Genomic DNA, 27926 nt, shown 5'->3' with positions numbered 1-27926 from the left:
GCGTGCGGGCGCGGTCCCCACATCCATGTGCATCAGTAGGCGCGGGCGCACAGCAGCAGGTGTAGGAGCTTAGCAGCAGCAGGCGCAGGCGTAGGCGCGCAGCATGCGAAGTACTCCATATGTGGGTAGGCATCTGGACGCAAGGAGAGAGAGGGAGGGAGTAGCAGGCGCACGCGAGCCGCATGCAGGGCAGGCGCGGACGTCCAGGCGCTAGCCACGCTCAAAGAAAAAAAGAGCCAGTGATAATAAGACATAGACAATGAGAATTGTGGGCCGCTGTTTAGTCTTTTCTATCACATATTTTTGCATTATTTTAATAAACGTTGCATCTAATATGTACTTCATCCATTTCAAATTGCAAGTTGTTTTTGTTTTTTTAGGTGCATATCTTTTGCTATGTAATGTCTAATGCTTAGTAAAATCTATATATATGAAAAATTAAAATGACTTACAATTGAGAACGAAGGAAGTATATACTGATGAAAGCTTAAACTTAACCATGACTCTGGACTATTCCTCCAAAGTGATGATCACTCACTTTTCTACACCCCTGCAGTGACAAAGTAGATGGGTAATTAAGCCGGCCAAATGCAGCATTGCTTAGTGGTCTATAAAAAAGCACTCTACTTTGTGTTAAAAAAAAAAGCACTCTACCTACCTAAAGACACCCACACCCAGACCAAGCAAAGCTAGCAAGCAGAGATAAAGAAAGCATGAAGAAAAAGATGGCCATGCCGTGTGTAAAGAGAAAGGATCAAATCTCACGCACTTGCCAGTCACCACTGGTCTACAGTAAGCACCAGCAGTAAACCAAGCAAAGGGGCCGTTGCCAACCCCACCTCCGAACGTTCAAAAAAGCCGTCCCCTTCCCTCCTCCACCCCACCGCCTTTTCCCGCACTCGCCTTGCTTCGCCTCCTGCGCTTCCCGTCTTCCTCCCCACCAATCCCCAGCACCCCCCAGACGCCAAAAACACAGGCGATCGATCGCCAAAAGGCAAAAGCCGCCCGCCGCAGAAAAGCGGTAAAAGCTTAGCGGCGAAGGCGATCGCCAAAGCCAAAGCCAAAGCCAAAGCCAAAGCGAGGCGAGATAAAAGCCGAGCGATCGCGATGGCGATGCTGAATGCTGGCTCTGCCGCCGCAGTGGCCTCCTCGTCCTCGTCCTCCCCTCCTCCGTTCCGCGCGGAACGATGGAGCTGGAGATCGTCGAGGTGGGCCCGTCCAGCCGCCCGCTGCGCTACGTCTCTCGCCCGCTCCCGCTCCCTCTACCTCCACCGCCGCCACCTCCACCTCCACCCCCACCGCCACCACCGCAGCAGCAAGGGGAAGCAGGGGACGCCCATGCGGCGGCGCCCCTGGTGCAGCAGTTCGACAGCGAGAAGCTCCCGCAGACGATCGTCTCCGAGATCCGACCCTTCCTCCGCGCGGCCAACGCCATCGAGGCCGAGAACCCGCGCGTTGCGTACCTGTGTAAGTTCACGTGCGCTCAAGCCCTGCTTCCTCTGCCTTCCATTTCTTCTTCCCTTCTCACCCTGGAGCCTGGAGGAGGCCAGCTCTCAGCTGCTGTGCCGGCGCCCAGCGCGCGCCACACCTGTTCGTGGAAATGCCCGGCAAGGAAGCTGCGGGCGTCATCCTGGCGCGCGCCGCGGTGGCTATGGCCTTCCAACGTCTGCCCTGCATACGTCTACTTCATGGAATCATGATTTTGGATGTTTGGGGTTGGTAACACGTCCGAATGCATGCACGTTCGTCTGGCTCTGATTCTGATTCCATCGATCGGAACTAGTGATCTTTCAGCTACTGGACCAAACAGAATATTTGGTGGTTGGTTTTGTTACCATCGGTCTCCGTCTCAGAATATTCTGCCTCCTCCTTGATCCTCTCCCTCTGACCCTCTGCAAGGTGGTAGTTGGTCACGATGAGTTTGCCTTTGCTTATTTCAACAACCACAGATGCTTCGTGCTCGCTCTTGGCTTCGGTGACAGAGACGCTAGCTGTTTCAGTTATGTGCCGTACCTTGGAGATTCTGCAAGGGTAAAGTGGGTGCTTGGCTGATTGAGAGCACATCATCACCTGGAATATTCTGTGATTCCCCCTTTTGTGGTGCCGAATTGTGTTTTAACTGCTATATTCTAAAGGGTTGTTTTCTGAGGAGAATCACATGCCAAGTTTTTTACTGTCAGTGGGTCAACTTCAAGTTTCTTCTGCACAGAACATTCTTCTGCCACCTCTACTCCATGTAATTGTTGGCTGCCAGAGGGCAGCTTGGCCAACAGGCCGCTTGGATTGTATTACAAAAATGACTTAGATACAAGAAGATGCTAATCACTGCATATATAAGCAAGTGGTGTACCTACTCCTTAGCATATTCTAACTGCATAAAGCAGATGCTATGATCCCTACTTGGTTGCCAAGGCACCATGATCAACTTGGTTGCCAAGGAACCTGAAAACTTACATGACAGTGAATAGTAAATAGCTATAGTAGGTAATTGGAAAACATCAACACTAGGCTAACTACTGACAATTCTCCCCTTTAGTCTTGTGGTCCTTGGAAGTGATCTGCTTGAGCCCAATTCTTCCCCTCATCTCTTCAAATTTTGATCTTCCAAGAGACTTGGTTAGAATGTCAGCCAGCTGATCAGTGGTGGATATGTGATCAGCCCTGATACTTCCATCTTCCAAGCAGTTTCTGATGAAGTGATACTTGATCCTGATGTGCTTACTGCGCTCATGAAAGACTGGATTCTTGGCTAGAGCAAGTGCAGACCTGCTATCAACTTTCAGTTCAACCACTTCCACATTCCTTCCAAGGAGGTCTGCCAGCAGCCTAGATAGCCAAATTGCTTGTTTTGCAGCTGTGGTAGTGGCAATGTACTCAGCTTCACAACTAGATAGAGCCACCACCTTCTGCTTCACTGACTGCCAGCACACAAGATTGCTTCCCAGAAAGAACAAGGTGCCACTAGTGCTCTTGCTGGTGTCAATGTCCCTAGCCAAGTCACTGTCGCAGTACCCAACAAACCTTGCTCTCCCTGGAGCCTTAGTGTAGTGCAGGCCAAGCTCCAGAGTACCAGCCACATATCTCAAGATGCGCTTGATGGCTGCTTGGTGTTTTGCAGTCGGCCTCTCCATGAATCGACTGACAAAGCCTACTGAGAAGGCTAAGTCAGGTCTTGTGTGGACCAAGTAGCGCAAGCTGCCCACCAATCTTCTGTATTGGGTAGGATCAACCTCTGCAGCTGCGCTCTGCCTGCTCAACCTCAGCCGCTCCTCCATTGGTGTATGGGCGGGGTTGCAGGCATCCATACCTCCCAGCTCAAGGATCCTCTTGGCATAATGGGTTTGCCTCAGAGTGATCCCAGCTGAATCTTGGTGTACTTCGACCCCCAGGTAGAAGGACAGGAGGCCGAGGTCGCTCATGTCGAAAACCTTCTTCATCTGAGCCTTGAAACCTTCTATGGTTTGAGCGCTGGCACCGGTGATGATCAAGTCGTCAACATAGACGCCGATCAGCAGCAGCTCCTCCCCTGTTCCTCGCCTGTACATTGCGGCTTCATGGTCGCTTTGCTGGAAACCCATCTCCTTGAGGGTGGTGTCCAGCTTGGCGTTCCAAGCTCGCGGAGCCTGCCGTAGGCCATACAAAGCCTTGCGCAGACGGTACACCATCTTCTCCTTCTCGGCGACGGTGAAGCCAGGCGGCTGCTTTACGTACACCTCCTCCTTGAGGTCGCCGTTGAGGAAGGCAGATTTGACGTCCATATGGTGGACGCGCCATCCTTCTTGGGCCGCCAGCGCGAGGAGGACTCGGACGGATTCCATGCGCGCCACGGGAGCAAACGCGTCGTCAAAGTCGATCCCTTCCTGCTGGACGAAGCCCCGCGCCACCAAGCGCGCCTTGTACTTGGTCACCGCGCCCCGCTCGTCCTTCTTGAGCTTGTAGACCCACTTCAGAGTGATGGGCCGGTGACCGGGAGGAAGCTCCACAAGCTCCTAAGTGCGGTTCTGCTCAACTGCCTTGATCTCCTGCTCCATGGCGGCCTGCCAGGCAGGATCGCCTTCAGCCTCCGCGAAGTTGGCCGGCTCGCCAGCGTGCGTGAGGTGAAGCTCGGCGAAGAGACGTGAAGCCGGCAGCGGTGTGGGTGCGTCCCCGATGATGTTGGGCATGGTACGGTACCGCAGCTGCTCGCTGTCGTAGGAAGCATCAAGGTGATCGTCGTCGTCCTCGAGCGGTGACGCGAACTCAACTGGGTCCGCCTGCTCGGTCTCTGCTGTTGGTGAAGCAGAGGAGGCTGGTGAAGCAGAGGAGGCTTGTGGATCGTGCTCCCCTGGAGCTGGTGACGGCGCGCGCGGCGGAGCTCTGTCTGTGTCGACTCCCCAGAACTCGATGTCGAAGTCGCTGGAGGTGGAAGCAGACGTCCCGGCGGCCGAATTGGACCAATCCCAGCCGCGCCCTTCATCAAACACCACGTCGCGGCTCACTTTAACGCGTCCCGTCGCCGGATCGAGGACCCGGTAGGCCTTGGCGCCCTCGGCGTAGCCGATGAAGATCCCAGCCTTGCCGCGGTCGTCGAGCTTGCGCAGCTGCCCTAGCTCCCTTGTGTAGGCGACGCAGCCGAATGTACGCAGGTAGCTCACCGCCGGTGCTCGTCCGTGCTAGGCTTCATAGGGGGTCTTGCCTTGCAAGCTTCTTGTCGGCGCGCGGTTGAGCAGATGCACCGCCTCCTCCCAGAATTTGGCCGGCATGGACCTCTGCTTTAGGAGCGCGCGCGCGGTCGCCACGACCGTCTGATTGCGCCGCTCCACAACACCGTTTTGCTGCGGTGAGTGTGGTGTAGAGTAGTGCCGCTTGACTCCTTTGGCGGCGAAGTACTGCGCCAGCTCGCCGACGGTGAACTCTCCTCCATTGTCGGTCCGCAGTACCTTGAGCTCACGGCCGGTCTCCTTCTCTGCTTCGGCCTTCACCCGCTTCACGGCATCCGCAGCAGCATCCTTGGTCGGCAGAAGCACCGCCCACATGAAGCGGGTGGCGTCGTCCACCATCAGCAAGAAGTAGCGGCGCCCTCCTGGCGTCGCCGGCGTCACCGGCCCGCACAAGTCGCCGTGGACGAGGTCCAGGGGCGCCTGCGTGCGGTACTGCGCCTGCTGCGGAAACGGCTTGCGGCGGAGCTTGGTGGTGACGCAGGTGTCGCAGACTTGCTCCGCATGCTTGATCACCGGCATCCCCCTCACCATCTCCTTCTTGTCGAGCTGGTGCAACGCCTCGAAGCTGAGATGCCCGTAGCGCTCATGCCACCTCCATGACTCGTCCTCCTTCCTGGCGGCAAGACATACCGGCCGCACGGCCTCCAAGTGCAGGATGTACAGCCGACTGGGCCCGCGATGTACCTTGGCGAGAAGACGACCACGCCGGTCCCAGATGCGGAGTACTCCATGATCAATCTCCACCCTGGAGCCTCCTTCGTCGAGCTGCCCCAAACTCATAATCGAGTTCCGGAGCGCTGGGATGTAGAAGACGCCATGGAGGACGCGCTGCTCTCCGTTCTTGGCCTGGAAGACGATGGAGCCGGTCCCCTTGATTTCCACTCGAGACGAGTCGCCGAAACGCACCGTGCCGCGCGCCGTGGTGTCGAGCTCGGCGAAGAGCTCCCGGCGGCCGGTCATGTGATGCGTGGCCCCGCTGTCGAGGTACCATCCGTTGAGCGCCTCCTCGTTGGCGCTGGTGTTGAGGAAGACACGCGCGCGCGGCTCGTTGATGTCAAGGGAGGCCGTGGCCTTGGAGCAGACGGCTTCGTCCTTCTCGTCGAGCTCGAGGAAGCCGTGGGCGAAAAACAGAGCACCATCATCATCCTCTGCTTCTGCGACGTGCGCAGCACCGCCACGCCGTCCACCTCGATCTCCTCCAACGCGGTTGCCTCCTCCGCGTTGGTTGCCACCGCCGCCGCCGCGGTCACCACCACCACGGCGCGGCTGGTGGCAGTCGCGCGCCCAGTGGCCGCGATCACCATAGTTGAGGCAGGTGTCGTCGTTCACCCCGCGATCGTCGCCACCGCCTCTATCTCCTCTGCCGCGATTTCCCTTCCCGCGCTGCTTCTTGCCGCCGCGTGGACGACGTCGCGGTTCCTTGCCCGACGCGGAAGCGGCAGCCTCCTCCTTCTCCTTGGCATGCCACTGCTCCCTCGTCAGCAGCAGTCCACCGATGGCGGCCAGTTCCGCGTCCAGCGCCTCCATGTCATCCACCGTCTTCAAGCGCCCAGACACCTCCTCGATGGTGAGGTCCTGGAAGTCGAGAAGCGTCTCGATGGCGATCCGGAGCCGGGCGTACTTCGGCGGCACGGCGCGCAGGAGCCTCTCCACCGCGCGCTCTTCATCGATGTCGTTGTCGCCGTGGAGAAGAAGCTGCTGCTTCAGGGCCATCAAGCGAAGGGTGAAGTCCTCGATCTGCTCACCCGGACGGAAGGCGAGCTTCTCCCAGTCGCTGCGGAGTCGCTGGAGCGTGGCGCGGCGCACCCGATCGACGCCGATCCGCGCGGCGGCGATGGAGTCCCAGGCCTCCTTGGCCGATCCCTTCTCGGACAGCGGCATCTGCATCTCCTGCGGCACGGCGGCGATGATCGCTTCCACCGTGCGCCTGTCCTCATGGTATGGCAGATCCTGGTACTCGATCGCATCCCAGAGTTGCCGCGCCTGGGGCTTCAGCTTCATGATCGAGGCCCACTCATGGTAATTTGTCTTGGTGAGCATCGGCCAGGTGGAACTTGCGCCAGAATCCTTGTACACGGTCTGGATCACCGGCGAGCGGCCCCTGGCCCGTCTGCGGCGGCGATCCTGATCCCGATCGGGCGACCGCGTCTGCCTGCGCTTGCGCTCCGGACTCCTCCTCGGAAACGGGCGGCGATCGCGCGGCGGATCCTCCTCCACCAACTCTCGACGCAGAGCCGCGGCCGTGGCGGCCGCGTTCCGAGCTGCTGCTGCTGCGGCCTCCGCGGCCTGCTGTGCCTGCGCGGCTGCGGCCTCTGCCGCAGCCAGACGCTGCGCCCGCTGCTTGGCGGCGGCGGCGGCTGCTGCTGCTCTCTCTGCGGAGGTGGCCATGTTTTTCCCTATCTCTCAACCGGCTCTAGATACCAATTGTTGGCTGCCAGAGGGCAGCTTGGCCAACAGGCCGCTTGGATTGTATTGCAAAAATGACTTAGATACAAGAAGATGTTAACCACTGCATATATAAGCAAGTGGTGTACCTACTCATTAGCATATTCTAACTGCATAAAGCAGATGCTATGATCCCTACTTGGTTGCCAAGGCACCATGATCAACTTGGTTGCCAAGGAACCTGAAAATAGCTATAGTAGGTAATTGGAAAACATCAACACTAGGCTAACTACTGACAGTAATTTCTCGTGCTTGACCGAGCGGTTTGTTGGAAGCCTTGAAGTAGAGTTTGTTAGATCCGCATGCAAGCCAGAATGCCTCAATTTTTCTGCTGCAGTGGATCAGTTACTTCCAATCAGGTGGTACACCTCATGCTGTTATATCACCTTGAGAGATTACTGAGAACTCTTAGCTCATGAAGCACCACAGTTACCACTTGCTTCTCTCTGTTGGAACACGTCACTACAATGATTCAGTGGATGCTATAGCTGAGGCAGCATGAGCATTGCAGAGAAGAACTGCTTCCACAATAGTTTGGATTTTTAAATCAGCTTTTCTTTTGCCAGGTCGGTTCCATGCATTTGAAAAGGCTCATACAATGGACAAACTTTCAGCAGGGAGGGGTGTTCGGCAATTTAAAACAGCACTTCTTCAGAGACTTGAACAGGTGCACTCACTATGGGGATAAGTTAACATGAGCATATAGTATATTTACATTTTACTAGGTTTTTGGGACTTAAAGGCTTTGTTGTTGTTGTTGTTTGATGATGAAAACTAAAAGCATCACACAATCACATACATATATAAGAACTTTGAAAACTTGTCGTGGATCATCTTTTTTGCACTCATAATTTCAGGTATACTCCCTCCGTTCCAAATTATAGTTCACTTTGGCATTGTCTTAAGTCAAGCCTCTTTAACTTTGACCATTTTTTAAGAATATACTAACATGTACAAGTTCAAATAAATGCATTATCAAAACATATTTCATATAGAATTTAATGAGCCTAATTTGACGTTGTAGATGTTGGTATATTTTCTATAAAACTTGCTCAGAGGTAGAGAAGTTTGACTTAGGACAAAGCCAAAGTGAACTATAATTGGAATGGAGGGAATATGTCCTTAGTCAAAAGACTCAAAAAAGTCCCGTTGATGATTAATGCGCCTCATATTGGATGTGGTTGTAAAACAGGATGAGAGCAGCACCAAATCAAAGATGACACAAAGAGGTGATGCCCGAGAGATGAAGTTATTCTTTGAGAAGTAAGATTATTTCTCATATACATATTGGTTCCGTAGACCACTTCTTATGCAGCATTGTCATACCCCTGATCCCACTAAAAAAATGTCACTCTTATTCATTTTTTTGGTAGGAAAAAACAAGCCAATGCACATGAACTTTTGCCTGTCCTGGCAGAAGTGCTGAAGGCTCTTCTCAGCGGAACTGGCTTGGAGGTTGTGAGATTTTTGACAAAATGATCTTATCGGTGATATTGTTCTCTATATTTAACATTTTTAACAAACTGCAGGGCCTAATTGCTAGTGAAGATTTTGCAGACTTATTTCGATATAATATTCTTCCACTCCATCCTAGGTTAAGTCAAAAACCAATCATGCTTCTCCCGGAGGTTTGCCTGTTTTTCTACTCAAAACTATCAAAAGTACCCTTTTGTCCTGCACTCTACTATATTTTCACTTTTCAGTATGACATAATGGACTAATGGCCCTGATTCTGTTACACAATGGGGAGGACTTGTACTGGGTAGATCTGGTTGGTATTTACCAAGAAAAAGACCAATACATATCGCAGGATATGCTTGCTGTACAATAATAGTGACAACTAGGTTTTTCCTTAATTATAACAGCTCATGTGTTTCTAACAAAGAGTAATATACACCACTAATACTTTGAAATAAGTTCCCTTTACATTGATAGTGAGTTAGTGAGATTGCATTATGTGTTATTAGCAGTAGTTCCATTTTAATTATACTCCCTCCGTTCCAAATTATAAGACGTCTTTGCTTTTCTAGATACATTGCTTTTGTTATGTATCTAGAGAGTGTATATGTAAGTGCATAGCAAAAGCTAGGTATCTAGAAAAGCCAAAACGTCTTATAATTTGTAATGGAGGGAGTGTTATATAAGTCGACTTGTATAAAGTTGGTATGATATTCTCCTATACAGATCAAAGTTGCAGTCTCTGCGGTGTTTAGTGTTCGCAGTCTTCCATCAGCCAACATGAAGGATGAAAAAAATCATACAGATATTCTTCGATGGCTGCAAAGTTGGTTTGGATTCCAGGTAAACAAGCTACTTGGTTTCATGCAAAATGCTTAGATTAATATGGATGTTTTTTTTGTACTACAGCTAGGTAATGCCTTTCATTTTCTTTGATTAGAAAGGAAATGTCGCCAACCAAAGAGAGCATCTAATTCTATTGCTTGCAAATGCGCATGCTAGATTGAATCCCAAGTCATCCTCTGCTCAAATGGTACCCACACATGACTAGTTTTCTTTATCTATCTTTAATGAGAATGCCATTTTCATATATCTCCCTTCAGCTTGATGACAGAGCAGTAGATGAATTGTTGGCAAAAACATTTGAGAACTATCTGACCTGGTGCAAATTTTTGGGGCGAAGAAGCAACATATGGTAAAATGATGCAGTTTTTCAATTTCTTGGACTTGGCTTCAAATAATTGGATATATGTACTGTCTTGCTTGCACTGCAACTGCTTGTGTTGCACCTTCAGGTTGCCCTCTGTGAAGCAAGAAATTCAGCAACATAAACTTCTATACATAGCTCTTTATCTTCTTATATGGGGAGAAGCATCAAACTTACGACTAATGCCAGAATGCTTATGCTATATTTTTCATCATGTAAGCAAAAAAAGTTATGCCTCTGATACTTTTATCGTGCTTCTGTGGTGCTAATGATATAAACCATTTATGTTGCTCTATTTCTCTTGGTATCATTTCTGGAATTTGTATTTTACTGTAGTTTTTCTGGTCGCATAACTTACATTGCTGGTAATTAAAAGATGTCCTGTAAATGCTCCTACCAGAATAATCTATTGATATGAAATTACTTCTTTTTTACCAGTATCCTTTTACATTAATTTGTTTGATTGCCTTTTTAGGAATAAAACTGTGTTTCACTACAAGCAGTTTGCTGGTAGGTCTGCATAAACTGTAGATTCTTTTGCTCAAATCCTTACTATACTTATACTATTTAAACTGTTATAAAGCAATGATACCAACATAGTAATGCATAGTTACAACAAGTTGTAATTTCTGCTTGCTCTGTTTTTGATACTACAATACGATCAACGTTTCATGCACACTTCCTCTTTTGTATGTTTGCCCCCTTTTGAAATAAGTGAGATGGGACATTCTTTAGTTAGCAAGTTATTCCCAATCGTTTCATGATAATTCTCCATAGTTAGCTGCTTTAAGCCCTCCACAATGTGAGTGATGCTCAAAAAAAATTTGACCGCCACGTCAGGAAGAGGGAATCGAATCCTAGATAGCTGCAGTGTTGTGTATACACAGGAATATTTTGTGAGACCCACAGAGTAAAAAAGAAATAATAAAAAACAGATTCACACACCTTCCTCTACCTCTGTCCTCTCCGGGTCTCCCTTCCTCACACGCAGGAACCGAGGTGAGCAGCACCGGCACAGAAGCATTGACACAAGAAATCTTTCTTTAATGTTTGGGCATCGGTGCAACTACATGCTCCGCTCCGGGTTTTTCTGGCATCACTCGGTTTTGGGCATCGCCAGCCACAGTGGTAGGAGTGATGCTCCAAATTTCTCTCACCTGTCTGGGCATCACTCTCGGCTCACACTGCGGAAGGCTTTAGTTAGCAGTGAATAAAAAAATTCTGAAGTGATTTGACATAAAGTCTAAACCAAGACAAAATAATGGGTCAATGGGAGATATAAAAAATCATTAGTGAATACATGCATATAGTCACAGATGAGAACACCGCTGGAGTCAGCCACACTGTCAGTCCACAGGTTAAACTACATCACTGCTAGTTCTTGCTGATCCATAGTAAGTTCGGAATTCTTTTTTTTTTGAGTAAAATATATAGCACCCCATTATATTGAAATATTGGAATAAAGATCGTAACTCAGTGCCTGCAATTTCCTTACAGAACTGGCAGATGTTCATACAAGCCATTAATGTGAATGGTACTGGGATGAATTTTTGATGTAAGAATCAAATTTAAGTGAAGGTCCTACTGAAATCTGAATGTTTGCTAAGGTCTTGCATTTCTAATGGTATAATCGAAACAGGAAGTTGATTAACTTGTTTATATGTTTCTCAAAATAGCATATCTGGTTACTCCTTTTTATAATAACTTACTTTAAGTGGAACTCACTTTGTGAAAACAATAATGATAATTTTTGTTTCAGATGTCGTATGAGCTATATGGAGTGCTCTCTGGGGCTGTAAGCTTAATTACTGGGGAAAAAGTCCAACCTGCGTATGGAGGAGATGATGAATCCTTTCTTAACAATGTAGTGAAGCCAATATACAATGTCATATTTCAGGTCCACATTACCTTCTTTTCAATCTTTAATCCATATAGCTTTAAAGTTTGTATTTACAAATGACTGCCTTTCTCTATTTATTTAATGAAGGAAGCACAAAAGAACAAGAACGGAGCATCTGATCACTCAACATGGAGAAACTATGATGACCTCAATGAATTCTTCTGGTTACATACTATGCTTGTTGTATAGCTTCTGATTAAAAGATTTTTTTTTCGAACAATTAAAAGATATACTAAATGTTTTATAATGCAGGTCTGCTGATTGCTTTAAGCTTGGTTGGCCCATGCGCCTTAACAATGATTTCTTTTTCACATCAAGTGCAACTAAGGACTCTCAGGTTTCCTTTGACAACCCATATGCGCTCATGCATGCTCTTGTTTCCTATTTTATCTTTTTATTGCTAGCTTATACTTTCTACTTCTTTCTTGAAGTGTTACTTCATTTATATTTAAGATATTTTTTGGCTAGCAAATGAAGTTTGTTAGTGGTGGCTATATAGCTATCCGATAAACTCTTTTGGAATTAAGCAAAGATTAAACCCAAACACCCAAGAGATCTCACCCTCTCTCTCTATGCTCTTTACGCTCACGCCTCACTCTGTTTCTCTCTGCCGAAGGCTCTTTGACTCCCTTTCTTTGATCCCATCTGCAGAAATGTAAACACCTTTTTCAGCTTCAATCAAGGCTGAATAAAAAATCTACAGCGAACGTCTATTGATGCAATGACATGCAGATCTCCTGTGTGTTAGAGTGAAGATAATCTACAGCTGACCAGCTCATATGAAAGAATACAATGTATAGGCAAATGAAAACTGAAATTCTAAAGTAATTTTCAAATATCTGATGCTTAGCTTAGCTGGCTACTCAACTAAGTCAATGCACATAGGTTATATCCCTTAAGGGCTTGTTGAAACTTTGCCCATGTCGTGGACGCTAAAATGGCCCATTTGTGCTGGTGGGACAAATTGTGATATAAGTTGAGATTGAGACTGAGTATTATATAAATCTACTGGAGCCAAATAGCAACTTCTGTTTTTTTTAAAGCAACTGGCAGCCTTTCAATTAAGATAGAAAAGAGTTAGCCCAGTTTATATAAGGAAAACCGGGCCCGATGGTTACAAGCAAAATCAGCAAAGACCCTAGCATCAGCAGCATGGCCGAAAGGCCCGAAATGACCAACCCAAAACGATACCGTCCACCACAAGTCATCACTGCCGAGCTCGAAAACGCAGCCGAGGAGCTCCGACTTCTTGCAATGGATCAAAGCCCAAGCCTCAAAGTCCGAACACACACCTGCAAGGAAAACTAACACCACCCTAAAGATGTTGTTGAATGTCATTGTTGCCGAGCTATGCCGAACCCCACAACACAACAGCTCCAACTACCATAGCACGCTCTTCCAAGCAAGTCAAGCATCCAAGGTAGAGCGTTGTTGAAATTAGCAAAAGCGTCCGTTGAACAGGAATGTCACCTCAATGACACCCCAACATTTAGAGCGACGCCCATGGGCATCACCATCATTGGTTCTGGTCACACTAGCCAAGCCTTAAGCCTTGAGCCATTCCTCCACGTTCGCCATGTCAAGTTGTGGTACTCCAAGAGGACATCATCCATGACGCCTCACATGAGCGCAACCCGCCAACATCGCGACGCAAGCGCCAAACCGTGGGTCTTGTTGACCTTCTCATGCAGGTCGAAAAAACTTCGAACCCGTGCCCCACCCACCCATACACAGCGTCACCGTAGCCCATGTGAGAACGACCACGACCGGGGCCGAGCCTTAGACCTGTGCTTTGGAGTGGGACAGGCGAGGGAATTTTTTTAACCCTAGCCTAAAATTCGCTCCCACGGGGAGTCGAACCCAGGACCTGAGGAGTGCTACTAGAGCCACCTAACCAACTCAGCTAGAGGCTCGTTCGCTTACTTACTACTCATATAGCTATAATCATGCATGGATTTTAGAGATATCGCAATCAACATTTCCTTTTGTGATGGAGTTCTTTTTCTTATCCTTACTATCGTTAACGTCTCATACTGTTTAGGTTCTTTGTGGATCAAGGTTATCAAGTGTGCCACATGGCCTTGAAAACTGTGCTAGCTGTGTTCCGCTAGTGTCACTACACACATCTCAGCACAATGAGCAGCTAAATCCCCGACTGCCTCACGAGTCATCATCAACAGAAAACTATCTTAATGCAGAAGCAGCTGAACAAAGACAACAGGTAACTTTTATTTTTAAAAAATGAGCACCCCTAAAAAAATATGTAATATTAGAATTGTATAGCCAGTCTTATGTACTTATTTATGCACAAATCTATTTTATTGATTTGAATTGACCCAACATGCTTAATAGTTATGTATGCACCATACTCTGATGCTGTGATTGCTTCACAAGTCCACTGTATTGCTTGAATATTATCACACTGTATACAGCACTTACTAGAATTCTCAAGGTATAAAAAGTCTGAACAACCACTTTCTATGTGCTTTGATATAACTTGCCATGCTGTAATCTCTGTGATGCATGTTTTTTCATGTACATGCACGACTCAAAGGATGCTCATGTTTGGGTACATTTGTTTGATTTTTTTTTGATTGTTTACTTGTTGCTCTGCATTTTTTTGTGATACTGCACAGCAAGCTACAAGTTTCAGTTCTCAACAGAGATGGTTGGGAAAGACGAATTTTGTTGAGGTCCGTTCTTTTTGTCATCTCTTCAGAAGCTTTGATAGGATGTGGACACTCCTTGTGCTTGGGCTTCAGGTTTACTTTATATCTTTATGAATGGGTCGATGCATTTAGGATTGCTTTCATAATTCTGTCAGACCTTTTGGCACATTTCCTTATTCGTTTTATTTTCAGGTTCTGATAATAATGGCATGGCATGGATTGGGAAGCCCTACTCAGTTACTTGATCCAGTAATTTTTGAGGATATTCTGAGTATTTTCATCACCAATGCAGTACTTCGAGTTATTCAAGGTTGTCATGAGTCTTGTATTGTGTGTATATATTATCAGTTATTATGTTATGAAAACTAGTGCTTAATAAACTGAAATACCTAATTCCTTTTTTCACCATCTTCAATAATGGTTGATGTACCTACTTTTTCTTGCAGTCATCCTTGACATTGCTTTCTCATGGAGAACCAAGGGAACATTGAGAGTTGATCAGATACTAAGATTTACTATAAAACTTTCTCTTGCGGTGGCATGGGCGATTATTCTTCCTATATGTTATGCCAATTCTCAAAATTATAAGGCTTGTTCAACTAAACGGTCTAAAGCCTTTTTGGGGATGTTCTGCTTGTCAAAATATATGGTGGTTGTCGCATTGTACCTTGCAAGCAATGTGGTTGGGATGGCATTATTTTTTGTCCCAGCTGTCACCAACTACATAGAGACATCTACATGGAAAATTTGTAATGTGTTGTCATGGTGGTGTCAAGTATGTTCTTTCTCTCTCCATTTGTTTGTAATTTAGTATAACAAATTATATATTTTTCGTAAAACTATTCAGATGTGTCGTAGTGATATTTTATCAGATAACTTCAGTACATTTAAAGTTCTAAAAGATTATACTGTTTTCACGTAGGTTATACCTCTTTGTACTTCACCTGATAGCTTTCATATCTTGTTATTAAGCCCTAATTATCATTACCTGTGCAGCCACAATTATACGTTGGACGAGGAATGCAAGAAGGACTAGTATCTATACTGAAGTACAGTATTTGTTTACATTTGTATGACTTTATGTCAGCCACTTAGTATGAGCTTAATCATTCTATTTATACCTCACAGGTACACAACTTTTTGGATGATTCTATTGTCATGTAAATTTTTATTCAGCTACTACTTTGAGGTAATATTCTCTCTCACACATGCACTGAACATGATCCTAGTTACAACTAGAAAAGTTATGTTTGTTGTTGTTAGTTTCTTCCTCTGCTTCCTGATGCATTGTTTCTTAAACAAAATATATACAGATTAAGCCACTTGTGGGACCAACGAAAGAAATTATGAAGATCAATGTGAACAAATATGAGTGGCATGAATTCTTTCCACAAGGTCCTCCATTTGATTTTTGTGTTTTTTCCTTACTTTCTGTAATACTATTATATTTTCGCACTGTCAAATTACAGTCAAACAAAAATAATGATACCATACGTCTCTTGCACCAGTGAAGAGTAATGCTGGCGCTATTCTTGCTGTGTGGGCCCCTATAATTCTTGTGAGGACTCTATTCTTGCAGTACTTATAGTTTTAATTGTGCATATGCCTCTGTAACTGGGATTATCTTTTTTTTTCTCCCAACAGGTCTATTTCATGGACACACAAATATGGTATTCTGTATTCTGTACTATTTTCGGTGGTATGTGTGGTATTATCCATCATCTTGGTGAGGTGAGATGAGGCATCACTTAACATGGGTACTCATTTTAGATGCCTAAAGTGTACCAAATTGTTAACTTCGATACTCGTCTAGATTCGCACAATGGGAATGGTGAGAAGTCGGTTTTGTTCCTTACCAGAAGCCTTCAACATGTCTCTTGTTCCTCCAGCAATGCCAATAGAGAGAAAGCGAATGCCTTTTAGTTTCTTAGAGAAGAAAATATTCAAGGTGAAAATTGTTCATGTCATTTTTTGAACTACCTGAAGGTGCCTTTTCCCTTATGTGCATTCTTTTTTTTTTCCCAAATGATTCCTCTTTTCAGAAATTAGGTAAAGCTGAAAGACATGACCCAACAAAGTTTGCACTGGTTTGGAACCAGATAATAAGTAGCTTCCGTTCAGAGGACTTAATAAGTAATAGGTACACTTTGATTACTCTGCTGCAACTCATGTCTCACCAGATTTGTAAAGAAAAAATGTTGTTTTTCCAGAGAGATGGATTTGATGACAATGCCCATGTCACTAGTGCATAGTTCTGGTTCTATCCGTTGGCCATTGTTTTTACTTACTAAAAAGGTATGCTGATCTATTCTCCGATACATGACATCAGTTTGGGTGACATGTGTTCACCGTCTTTTGCTACACCATAGTGTTAAAGTTCACATAACCTATTTATTTTGATACGTTAATTTTCTTGTTTCGACAATCCTTTGACAGAGTATATGGTGCATCTCACAGTAAGCACATTATCATGCAAAGGCAAATTTCTCAAATATAATATTGTGGGATTATTCAGAATAAAGCTTGGCTACCATAGAATTTGTGTCACTTAAGTTCTTAAATTTAGAAAACATTACTTTATGAGAAGTTTTCAGCTAGGCTAGCTGTATACTCCCTCTGTTCCAAAATGTAGGTTGTTTTAGTTGATTTTAAACAAATATGATTTCAAAGCTTGCACGCCACTAGATGTTCTGCATTTAGGAACAACTTGCAGTGTTTGGTCGCTTGTGCAGTCTGGCATATATTGAGTACTTCTATCTCTGTATTTATCTACACTCTTATATCTGTTTTGATTACATTGTAGTTTTCAGAAGCAGTGGATATGGCAGCAAATTTTACTGGAAAAAGTGCTCAACTCTTCTGGAAAATTAAGAAGGATCACTACATGTTTTGCTCTATAAATGATTTCTATGAACTGACAAAAAATATTTTTGGATTTCTCATTATTGGGGAGACAGAGAAGAGGTAATTCAATTTGATCCTAGATTATCTCCACTAGTTCTTTTGCCCAAGCTTGCAATTTGGTAGTATATGTTCCTGTGAATATTATTATGATGTTTACAAATTGTATTCAGGGTGGTAGCTGCCATATTTGATGAAATAAATAAGAGTATTCAAAATTCAAGCCTGATGACCGATTTTCGGATGGATCAATTGCCTTCACTGTTCCGCAAATTTGACCGGTTAGCTGAACTTCTGGTAATAACTGAACTAGAACTATCCCTCTTTTATTTATCGTGGTTTATACTTCTCTGTTGTTACTGTATTTCATATGCATTGTGATTCTAGAAATCTGGACCTTACTTTGTTAGAGCAATGCTAGACTCTGCTTTGACGATCTTTTGAACAAAAGATTACTTTCACAATCTACCTGCCCAGCTATTTATCCCTTTTTTTACTGCAACCTTGGCAATGATTCCGGGTTTTGCAATTGATATGTGTTAAGGTGAATTTCCAATATATAATAAGAAGTTAGAGGGCACAGCAGCCAAGACAGCCATGGGAACTGCTCGCGTCAGCCAGTCCTAAGAAGCTGAATTGTTGAGGGACTTGATAGCACCCGCACCCACCTTCTCCATGTACTACAGGCGAACCCTGCCATTGGCCGTGCCATCACTTTGTCGCCGAGGAACCCACCTTCCAACTGAAACCCAAACCATAATAGTTGGGTTGTTGCTTACTCAGCATGCTCACATGTCACACCAGTCACAATCCAGGATTGAGGCAAAAATGTCAATCAGAGGGTGTATATGTAACTAGAAACCTAACATTAGCCAACACTCTTGTAGTGTAGTGGTAACCTCCCCAGTTTAGGGAGACACTAGCCAGGGTTCAAATCCTGATGGCACACAAAAAAAAATCCCCTCACCAAAAAATAGTGGTAGGGTGCCAGCCTGTGGCACCTATGGTTGGTTTAGGCCCTCCTACCAGGGGGACAGTTGTAGTGGTCGCCAGCCCAGAGGTTGTGATCAGTCCAGGTTACAGTGCGGCACTATAGGGTAAAGCCGGGGTTCGGGGATTTTCTCTGTAGGTTTGACTGAGAGCTTCTTCTTAGTGCAATACTATGGGGTGGTCTTTCCCCACCAGCTGAGTTTTTAGAAACGCAGCATCACATTTGGAGAACTTAGGATAAATTATTTCTACTTCAGCTCTTTATATTAATGGATAGCCAATACAGTTTTTTCTTTATCTTGAACTCTGTTAACATGGTACAGGCAGCCCTTTCCATGTCTTTTCAATCCTCTTTATGTGCCAACCAATATAATTGAATTTTCTTGCATGTGTTACCTAGTTTATAAATAAACAAGAACATCGATATGAGGTGACAATTCTGCTCCAAGATATTGTTGATATTCTAATCCAGGATATGATTGTGGATCCTCAAAGGTAAGAATTTTTTAATAATAGTTTGATATGTTAATGTATATACCAGTACAATAACTTCCTTTTTGTACAGTATACTGGATGTGGTTAATTCTTCAGAGAGACTGAACTCTGATGATTATGGAGCATTCAACTACTATGAACCAGAGCTCTTTGCATCAGTCAGCTCAATAACAAGCATCCGATATCCATATTCTGATAAGCAAAAAGAACAGGTCTGAGCAAACCTTTGATTACCTGAGGACAAAGGAACATATTATAATTCTTTCAATGATGAAATGTCCTTGCATATTCAGGTTAAACGCCTCTATCTTTTGCTTAGTACAAAAGAAAAGGCTGCGGAAATACCATCAAATTTAGAGGCTCGGCGACGCATTTCATTTTTCGCCACATCTCTGTTTATGGATATGCCTGCTGCTCCCAAAGTTCGCAGTATGTTGTCGTTTAGGTAATACTTTTTCTTTCAAAGGACACTTGAACTTACTCCCAGTTACCTTGAATATTCCCAAATATTGAACCAATGAGGGCTTTCTTTTTTTCATGTCTGACAAATGTGGCCTTCATCGATTTGCTTGTATAATCAACTCATATTATCTGAATATTGGTGGCATACACTGCCAAATAAAAGTAGCATAACTTCAACATGGGATCTACTCAGAGATGAACCAGATCCAAACTATCTGATAATGCTAGAAGTCTAAATAGTTCACACTGTATCCCTGAACGATCTCCATTCAGTATCTCCTAGATGTAGCTCAGGCACACCCTATGGTTGCCTGTATATATACACATGTATCTTGTACTTGGCAATCAATCAATCTAATCACATGCAATTGACTTTGCTTACACTCCTTTCTCTCTCTCTTTTTTATCAGTTAGAGTTGCTACCTGTTCGTAACATACTGTCTCCTTTTAAGTCAATCACATAGTTCAGTTTTAGGAGTCCCATCAGTATCATGGACCACGATAAACCTCAAATGCAACCACAATCAACCAGTTTTTATGATTTTGTCTTTCATCACTTCTGGTTAATCACCGCACTGAAATAATAACCAATAAGAATCACTATACATATAAAGCAAGCTGGACTGTTAATAGTTCTATAAAAAAAAGGGGCGTACCCAGTGCAGAGAGCTCCCGCTCTGTGCGGGGTCTGGGGAAGGGTGTCAGTGGCAAGCTTTACCCTCGCCTGTGCAATGCGAGGAGACCGCGACTCGAACCCGGGACCTTCCGGTCACAGGCGGTAAGACTCTACCGCTTGCACCAGGTCCGCCCTTCACTGTTAATAGTTCTATGTTTGATAATTTTGATACCTGCATCCATCTCAATGGAAAACAGTTGCAATTTACATGTTACTGAAAATAGTTTTGATTTACATGTCATTAAATCCTGACATGACATACTTTATGCAGTGTAATAACTCCATATTTCATGGAAGAAGTGAAGTTTTCGGATGAAGAACTTCATTCAAATCAAGATGAAGCATCCATCCTTTCCTACATGCAAAATATATATCCAGGTCACCTATATAATGAAACTTTCTTTTGACTGCTACGACAACTGCTTGCATGGTTTATATGAAGGCGTACTGGATTTCCATATGTTACTAAGATATACTCCTTCCCTCCCAAAATAACTGCACATCTCGTTTTTTGAGGAGTTAAACTTTTTTTAGTTTGACCAAATTTATACAAAAGTATACTAATATTTGTGATGTGTAATAAGTATCATTAGATTAATAGTGATAATATTTTCTATAAATCTAGTCAAACTTCTAAAAAAGTTTAACTCCTAAAAAAGCATGATGTGCGGTTATTTTGGGACGGAGGGAGTATCAAGACGAGGCATCCATCTTAACCTTACTGAGATCTCGTACTCGTGATTTTAGATCAATGGAAAAACTTTCTGGAACGCCTTGGTTCAAAGGTAACAAATGATGAAATTAGATACTGGGCTTCCTTCCGTGGCCAAACACTGAGCCGAACTGGTAATCCAGAGCACATTCTCATCTGTTGTATTACCATTTAAGCCTATGGCCACCTCATCTCACACCTGTTTTTATTACAAACTATCTAGTTCGGGGAATGATGTACTACAGAAAAGCATTGAAACTACAGGCTTTCTTAGACAGGACAAATGATCAAGGTGCGTATGCAAATCTTGTCCTAACGAGATTCAGTAACAACTTCTCATTTCTTCAATGGTGGAAATTTATAGCCAACTAGAAAGTTAAGACATGTAATGTTCTAGTAACATTTTTTTTATTTCATAAGCTTCATCTCTATTTCTTTGGAAACAGTTTCCACTAATTCAGTTTTGTAAAACTTATGCAGATTTATTTGAAGCACCTATGGCAACTGAACAAGGAAAAAATAAAAGAAATATCCACCAAACATTATCGGCTGAACTAGAAGCGCTTGCAGATATGAAATTTTCGTATGTCATTTCGTGTCAGAAGTTTGGGGAACAAAAAATCAAAGGTGATCCCCATGCTCAAGACATCATAGATCTGATGATGAGGTATGAAATGACATATATAGCTTTGGAACATAAATAATTTTAGAAAAATGATGATCACTAGAGCCATCCTGATCTTTTTCATTTGTGCCATATGAAGGTACCCTGCTCTGAAGGTTGCTTATATCGAAGAGAAGGAAGTCATAGTAAATAACTGTCCTCATAAGGTTTATTCCTCTGTGTTAATAAAAGCAGAGAATAATTTGGACCAGGTAATGATATCAGATTAAGACTAAAAGTAGAAAATCTTGTAACATCTTTTTTTTTGAAACAAAATCTTGTAACATCTAAGATCTCTTGAAAGCACCTCTCTTCTTTTATTTTATCATCACGACTCTCTCTCATTAGTTATTCAGCATAATTATCACCCCTATTAAAAAATCTTGCTTGTAAAACATATGATTCTCTTTTTCGAATCCCTCTAATCACTTGGCCTTTACTGACGTGTTGGTTATGTCCATAGGAGATTTACCGTATAAAGCTGCCTGGTCCACCTATCATTGGAGAAGGGAAGCCTGAAAATCAGAACCATGCCATTATCTTCACTCGTGGAGAAGCTCTACAAACAATTGATATGAATCAAGTAATGAATTGTACATGCTTCTATAGTCGTGTTACCTTTTGTTTAAAGATTGGCAGAATAGCCGTTTTGGTCCCTGAACTATTACTCGAGGCTCACTTTCATCCCTGAAGTTTCAAAATGGCTATTTTAGTCCTCAAACTCTACTTTTGGGTTCACTTTCATCCTAGAACTATGAAGATGATCATTTCAGTCCTCAAACTTTGCATTTTGGACTCAATTTCATCCATAAACTATCAAAGTGCATTTCGGTCTTTAAACTTTATCTTCAACTCAACTTTGTCTATAAATAAAACTTTATATTTTAGGCACAATTTCATCCATGAATTACAAAATGCATTTTGGCTCAACTATAATAATATAGGGTTATAGGTCCAGCACCACCCACGTTTTGAGATGGACAGTTATTGTTAGGTACTATTGTCCCTAGTGTCGTCCCAGCTAGCGAATCGGATAGCAGACTTTCAACATTTATTTTCATATTCTAAGATGCATATAGATATAAATATTCTTAAATATGAACTATTTTTAGCCTATGGATAAAAAATATTATTTTATACACTAATTATTTTTTAGTTGAGCCTAACTCTAGGAGTAGCTAAGGAAAAAATTATAGATTTGCTATTATTTCAGTATATATCCATGTATTCTTAGGGAATAAATAGCGTTCCAAGCAACTGTAATTGCTCCCACAAAAATCATTTAATCAGATATATATATATATAAACGGTACCATTATAAGGTAACATAATAGCTTGGGATTATTAATGGCCACTAAAGAGTTTTTTATGAATATTATATGTTCTATCTCCAATCGTTGGTGGTGTTGGAGATGAATAGGTGCAACAGTGCAACGTTCCACGTAGGACGATAGACAAAGTTCAGTTGAAAAATAAAAGTTTAAAGTCTAAAATACATTTTGATAATTTACGGATCAAGTTGAGCCCAAAATGCAAAGTTTGAGGACTGAAACGATCATCTTCATAGTTCTGGTATGAAATTGAGCCTAAAAGTAGAGTTTGAGGACTAATACGGCCTTTTTGAAAGTTTGGGGATGAAAGTGAGCCTTGAGTAATAGTTCAGGGATCAATACGGCTATTCTGCCTTAAAGATTCTATGTTCATGTATGTAAGTTGATATCAGGACAATTATCTGGAAGAAGCTTACAAAATGAGGAATGTCCTTCAAGAGTTTGTAAGGCGTCCTAGGGACCAATCTCCAACTATCCTTGGGCTAAGAGAGCATATCTTCACTGGAAGGTCTGTAATCTTACAACACACGTCTTTGATGTTTTGTCTCGTGGGATAATTATGATACTATTATTTGTGCAGTGTTTCATCTCTTGCTGGCTTCATGTCATATCAAGAGACAAGCTTTGTTACAATTGGACAAAGATTTCTTGCTGAACCCCTTAGGTGAAAACATGCTTCTTATTCTATCTTATAATGTAGGCACATTCTTTTATTTTAAGTTCTTATTTCTGGTAGAATTAGCTAAAGAGCCTCTAGCTGAGTTGGTTTGGTGCCTTGAGTAGCACTCCTTAGGTCCTGGGTTCGACTCCCTGTGGGAGCGAATTTTCAGGCTGGTGTTCAAAAATCCCCTCGTCTATCCCTCGCCAAAGCACAGGTCTAAGTCCCGGCCTCGGTCGTGGTCGTTCTCACATGGGCTACGGTGCCGTTGTGTATGGGTGGGGTAGGGGTTCGGGGGCTTTCTCGACCTGTGTAAGAAGGTCTTCTTCTTAATGCAATGCCCAGGGACTGTCTTACCCCCCGCAGGTTGAGTTTTTTTTTTATTTGGTAGAATTATGTTCTGTTTTAGACAGAAATCTGACTATGTTATTGCAGAACCGCAGGATATCATTTTAAGGTAGATGAGTGGAAAACTGTACAGCACGAGACCCTTGCACAACATTACAATTTACAACCAACGCACCATGGACTTAAGAAACAACCCGACTGGGAAAAAGGCTAAGGAAAACAAACACCTAGCCTATCCCCATAAATAGACATGGAGCTCCTTAGCTTCAGTGTCAGCAGCCATATAATGACATTGAATGATGGCTGAGTTTCTTATCAAAATGTCACTTCGTCAAAGTTGAATAGGAGTGGCATGTTTAGAATGTTAATTTTTGGAGGTGAGCCAAGGTCAGTTCGTCAGAGGTGTGGGTGTACACCCTCACCACCAAGCTTCAAGTCCTCTTCTACTTGAATTTGGGTGTCTATTTTCTTATTTACAATGGCACCTAGTTCCTTAAAGATTGGTTGAGCCTTTTTTTTTTTGCAAAGTGGTAATTTTCTCTTCCATTGTTTGAACTTTATTAGGTGATTTTATAGTCATTCATAGACTGTGACAAATCAATTGGACGAAGCAATGGGGAATCTTGTTGCATTAACTAGCGGAGCTTTTCTTTTCTGAATGCTACTAGCAGAGCTTAGTTAAGGCTAATCATGGCTATGCCCAGTTGCTCACATGTCCCCTTCTTTAGTTAAGTTGCCTAAATATTATATAGTTCTACTGGTTGTTTAAACTTCACAGACCCCTTTTCATTTGATTGCTTGGGTCACTGACACTATTTGTTGTCAAAGTAGCGAGATATTATTTGGTTCTACAGAGTCCCGTATACATAGTTCAGTCAGTAGTGGCCCAGGTGAGGTAGCAGCAGTAACACAGGTATGGGATGACACAAATATTGATGAATAATACTGGCTATGGTGGCTGCAATACATAAAGAGGGAGGATAAGGCAGTAGGAGCAATATTGCGGATGCAGAAAAGAAATTACTAAGATATATAATCCCATTCAGAGAAAGCTTTGAAATGGGTGTGATACATTCCCTTTCATAGTTGTAAGTGGAGTTTTCAGCAGTTTAGAGTGCACAATGACATATGAAACCTTTTTACCTTTAGATAATATCTATACATTTTGATTTCTCACAGATTGATAGTGATGGAAACTTAGTATCAATGTCAGGAGTCCCACCTTTATTAAACTCCAGCTATAATCCAATACATATAAATAACGGGTGTGAGGATATTGAGGACAGCACACTGTTTTTTTATAAATTTCTACCATATAATATGAAGAAGCCCATTCTGAAGTCAATTTTGTTATTCAAATGACTATTTTCCTTGACTGTAGGGTACGGTTTCACTATGGTCATCCAGATATTTTTGATCGGATATTTCATTTAACAAGAGGCGGCATAAGTAAAGCATCTAAAACTATAAACTTAAGTGAGGATGTCTTTGCTGGTAAGTTAAAATCTTCCTTCTGTTTTTTCGAGAAAACAAAATCTTCCTTCTGTTGAAACTGAAATTGAAACTAATCATGTCATTTTCTAAAACAAGTGCTGCTTTGGAATTCTGTTTACAGGGTATAATTCCATATTGCGTCGTGGGAGTATAATTTACAACGAATACATTCAAGTTGGCAAAGGGCGTGATGTTGGTCTTAACCAGATATCAAAATTTGAAGCTAAAGTAGCAAATGGCAATAGTGAGCAAACAATCAGTCGTGATATTCACCGGCTAGGTCGGCGATTTGATTTCTTCAGGATGCTTTCATGCTATTTTACAACAGTGGGATTTTACTTTAATAGCCTAGTATGCTCTCTCTCTCTCTCTCTCTCTCATCAAAAGTTTCGGAGTTATCTTATTCATCAAAATGGACCATAGCAATCAGCTCTTCTTATATTTCCTTTGTTTGGGCTTAATAATAATGGACCATAGCACTGAGTATTAGTCTAATTGTTCAGTTGATCCTTATGTTGTGCAGATATCAGTTGTTGGTGTTTATGTTTTCCTCTATGGCCAGTTGTACTTGGTTCTCAGTGGCCTGCAGAGGGCTCTGTTACTTGAAGCTCAGACTCAGAATATAAAGTCCTTAGAAACAGCCCTTGCATCTCAGTCTTTTCTCCAGCTAGGACTGCTTACAGGATTGCCGATGGTGATGGAACTAGGTTTGGAAAAGGGTTTCCGTTCAGCTCTGAGTGATTTTATCCTCATGCAATTGCAGTTGGCATCAGTTTTCTTCACGTTCTCTCTTGGAACAAAAGCACACTACTATGGCCGTACTATTCTCCATGGGGGTGCTAAATACCGGCCTACAGGGCGTAAATTTGTAGTTTTCCATGCAAGCTTTACTGAGAACTATCAGTTGTATTCCAGAAGTCATTTCGTCAAAGGATTTGAGTTGATCTTCCTTTTGATAGTCTACCACATCTTTAGGAGATCTCATGTGAGCAATGTGGTGCATGTGATGATCACATACTCAACATGGTTTATGGCAGTGGCTTGGCTGTTTACTCCTTTTCTTTTTAACCCGGCTGGTTTTGCTTGGCAAAAAATTGTTGATGACTGGGCTGACTGGAATAGGTGGATGAAGAATCAAGGGGGCATAGGAGTGCAACCAGAAAAGAGCTGGGAGTCATGGTGGAATGGTGAGAATGCACATCTACGTCACTCAGTATTGAGTTCTAGAATTCTTGAAGTGCTGTTCTCCCTACGCTTCTTCATATATCAATATGGCCTTGTCTATCACCTGAATATCTCTCAAGACAACAAGAATTTCCTTGTCTACCTTCTTTCATGGGTCGTAATTATTGCCATTATTGGTTTTGTTAAGGTATCTACTTCATCTCCAGAATTCTATATTGTTTCATACAATTGAGATTCTTTTTCTTATGCTGATTTTTCTTTCCAATCCGAATATTCATTTGTTAAAATTGCTGCAGCTTGTCAATTGTGCTAGCCGTCGTTTGAGCACAAAGCACCAACTCGTCTTCAGGCTCATAAAACTTTTGACATTCCTCTCAGTGGTTACTTCCTTGATCCTTCTCTATTGTCTCTGCCAATTATCTATCATGGATCTGATCATCTGTTGTCTGGCATTCATACCAACTGGCTGGGGTCTCCTCCTTGTAAGTTTCAACTGGCAGCTCACCATTTTTGCCAATTTAGTTCCTTTTGCTGCATTACACCCTAATTTCTTCCCATTGTCTTACAGATTGTTCAAGTTTTGAGACCCAAAATAGAGTACTATGCAATATGGGAGCCTATTCAGGTCATAGCTCACGCTTACGACTATGGAATGGGATCTCTGCTTTTCTTCCCGATCGTTGTACTCGCATGGATGCCTGTTATCTCGGCCATTCAAACTCGGGTTCTTTTCAACAGAGCATTTTCCCGGCAACTACAGATCCAGCCTTTCATTGTAGGCAAAACTAAACGGGGATAGCATAACTGATGGTTTTACATGGATGCGTATTGGGGATTTGTGAATATGATCTATTGGTTGGTCAGCAGGGCAATAAGTTTCTGTACTCTGGTAGCGTAAATGTCGTGTGCAGTGTGACCCATGATTCTTTGGTCCAAGCCTGTGCCAGATCTAACATAGTAATACCTCAGTTTCGGCTTTTGTCGCGGTGTAACTTTTACATACCGTCTCTGTAAAAAGAAACAGCTCTAGCATTGCTCTTAGATGAGTCATGACTCATGAATCTCATGATACCTATACAGTTACAAAGGTACTATCTTATTTCCAATATATTTTATGGTAATATTAGGGAATATATTGCGATCAACTTCACGTACAGCAAGCTTGACAAAGAATTCATGTGGTTGAACTGCTGCCTGACTGTCGAGATACAGAGGTTGCGCGCAGGTGTGCCATTTTGGCATTCAAACGCCTCCAGAACCAATAGGAAAATTGTTGAGCTCATGGATTCCCAACGCAACTGCATCGTGTTTCTTCATGTGTGGTTGCTTTTAAATGGCCCAAGCATATATTGCCATGTCACAGACTCACGGTTGATTACAGAATGGCTGGCCGGAGCCGGTTCCAGTCGGATTGGATTTAGGTTGCCACAGATTGAGCAGCTAGCTGATTTTGCAGTCTGTCGATAATTCGGTAGTGATGGACCCCAGGTTGTTAACATGATATTACTTTGGCCATTTTGTAACCTACCCTACACTGTTTTATATAGGATTAGTTTTTTTTTTCTAAGTCAATGTTTAATTTATTAGCATTGATAAAACGCACCAATATCTACACAGATCGTTTTATGTCT

General features: G+C 43.3%; 1 protein-coding gene across 2 annotated transcripts; it reads left to right on the top strand.

Moving 5' to 3' along the window:
• The first annotated feature begins 1006 nt into the window (after positions 1–1006).
• On the top strand, positions 1007–27893 carry LOC136476189 (putative callose synthase 8). 2 transcript variants are annotated; one of them, XM_066473936.1, is made up of 42 exons: positions 1007–1467; positions 7712–7812; positions 8338–8408; positions 8519–8600; positions 8675–8773; positions 9330–9446; positions 9544–9636; positions 9707–9798; positions 9899–10025; positions 11570–11707; positions 11798–11874; positions 11963–12047; positions 13752–13931; positions 14347–14472; positions 14572–14689; positions 14826–15154; positions 15376–15428; positions 15508–15568; positions 15693–15774; positions 15888–15937; positions 16024–16110; positions 16193–16327; positions 16422–16519; positions 16590–16674; positions 17183–17343; positions 17454–17577; positions 18671–18765; positions 18836–18977; positions 19059–19210; positions 20175–20281; positions 20651–20749; positions 20839–20907; positions 21096–21282; positions 21380–21491; positions 21743–21862; positions 23003–23118; positions 23191–23274; positions 24998–25110; positions 25232–25461; positions 25634–26482; positions 26592–26777; positions 26864–27893. In XM_066473936.1, exons 1-42 carry the CDS (start codon positions 1188–1190, stop codon positions 27092–27094), a joined length of 5943 nt encoding a protein of 1980 aa, XP_066330033.1. In that variant the 5' UTR covers positions 1007–1187; the 3' UTR covers positions 27095–27893. The 2 variants fall into 2 exon arrangements, with proteins under 2 accessions (XP_066330033.1, XP_066330034.1); XM_066473937.1 differs by lacking the exons at positions 1007–1467; positions 7712–7812; positions 8338–8408; ... (4 more) ...; positions 9707–9798; positions 9899–10025 and adding exons at positions 10100–11204; positions 11308–11365 and having other exon boundaries at positions 26864–27889.
• Positions 27894–27926: the final 33 nt, after the last annotated feature.

This window comes from Miscanthus floridulus, chromosome 8, assembly GCF_019320115.1.
Source record: "Miscanthus floridulus cultivar M001 chromosome 8, ASM1932011v1, whole genome shotgun sequence".
Taxonomy (NCBI): Eukaryota; Viridiplantae; Streptophyta; class Magnoliopsida; order Poales; family Poaceae; genus Miscanthus; species Miscanthus floridulus.
This window is presented reverse-complemented; position numbering and strand designations above follow the sequence as displayed.

What these genes read in the sequence shown, in the direction of transcription:
- LOC136476189 (XM_066473936.1), top strand. Translation starts at nt 1,188, where the DNA reads ATGGAGCTGGAGATCGTCGAGGTGGGCCCGTCCAGCCGCCCGCTGCGC. An exon ending in TGTTTTTACTTACTAAAAAG is followed by an intron (nt 16,675 to 17,182) that starts GTATGCTGATCT and finishes ATTACATTGTAG; the next exon opens with TTTTCAGAAGCAGTGGATAT. An exon ending in CATGCAAAATATATATCCAG is followed by an intron (nt 20,282 to 20,650) that starts GTCACCTATATA and finishes TCGTGATTTTAG; the next exon opens with ATCAATGGAAAAACTTTCTG.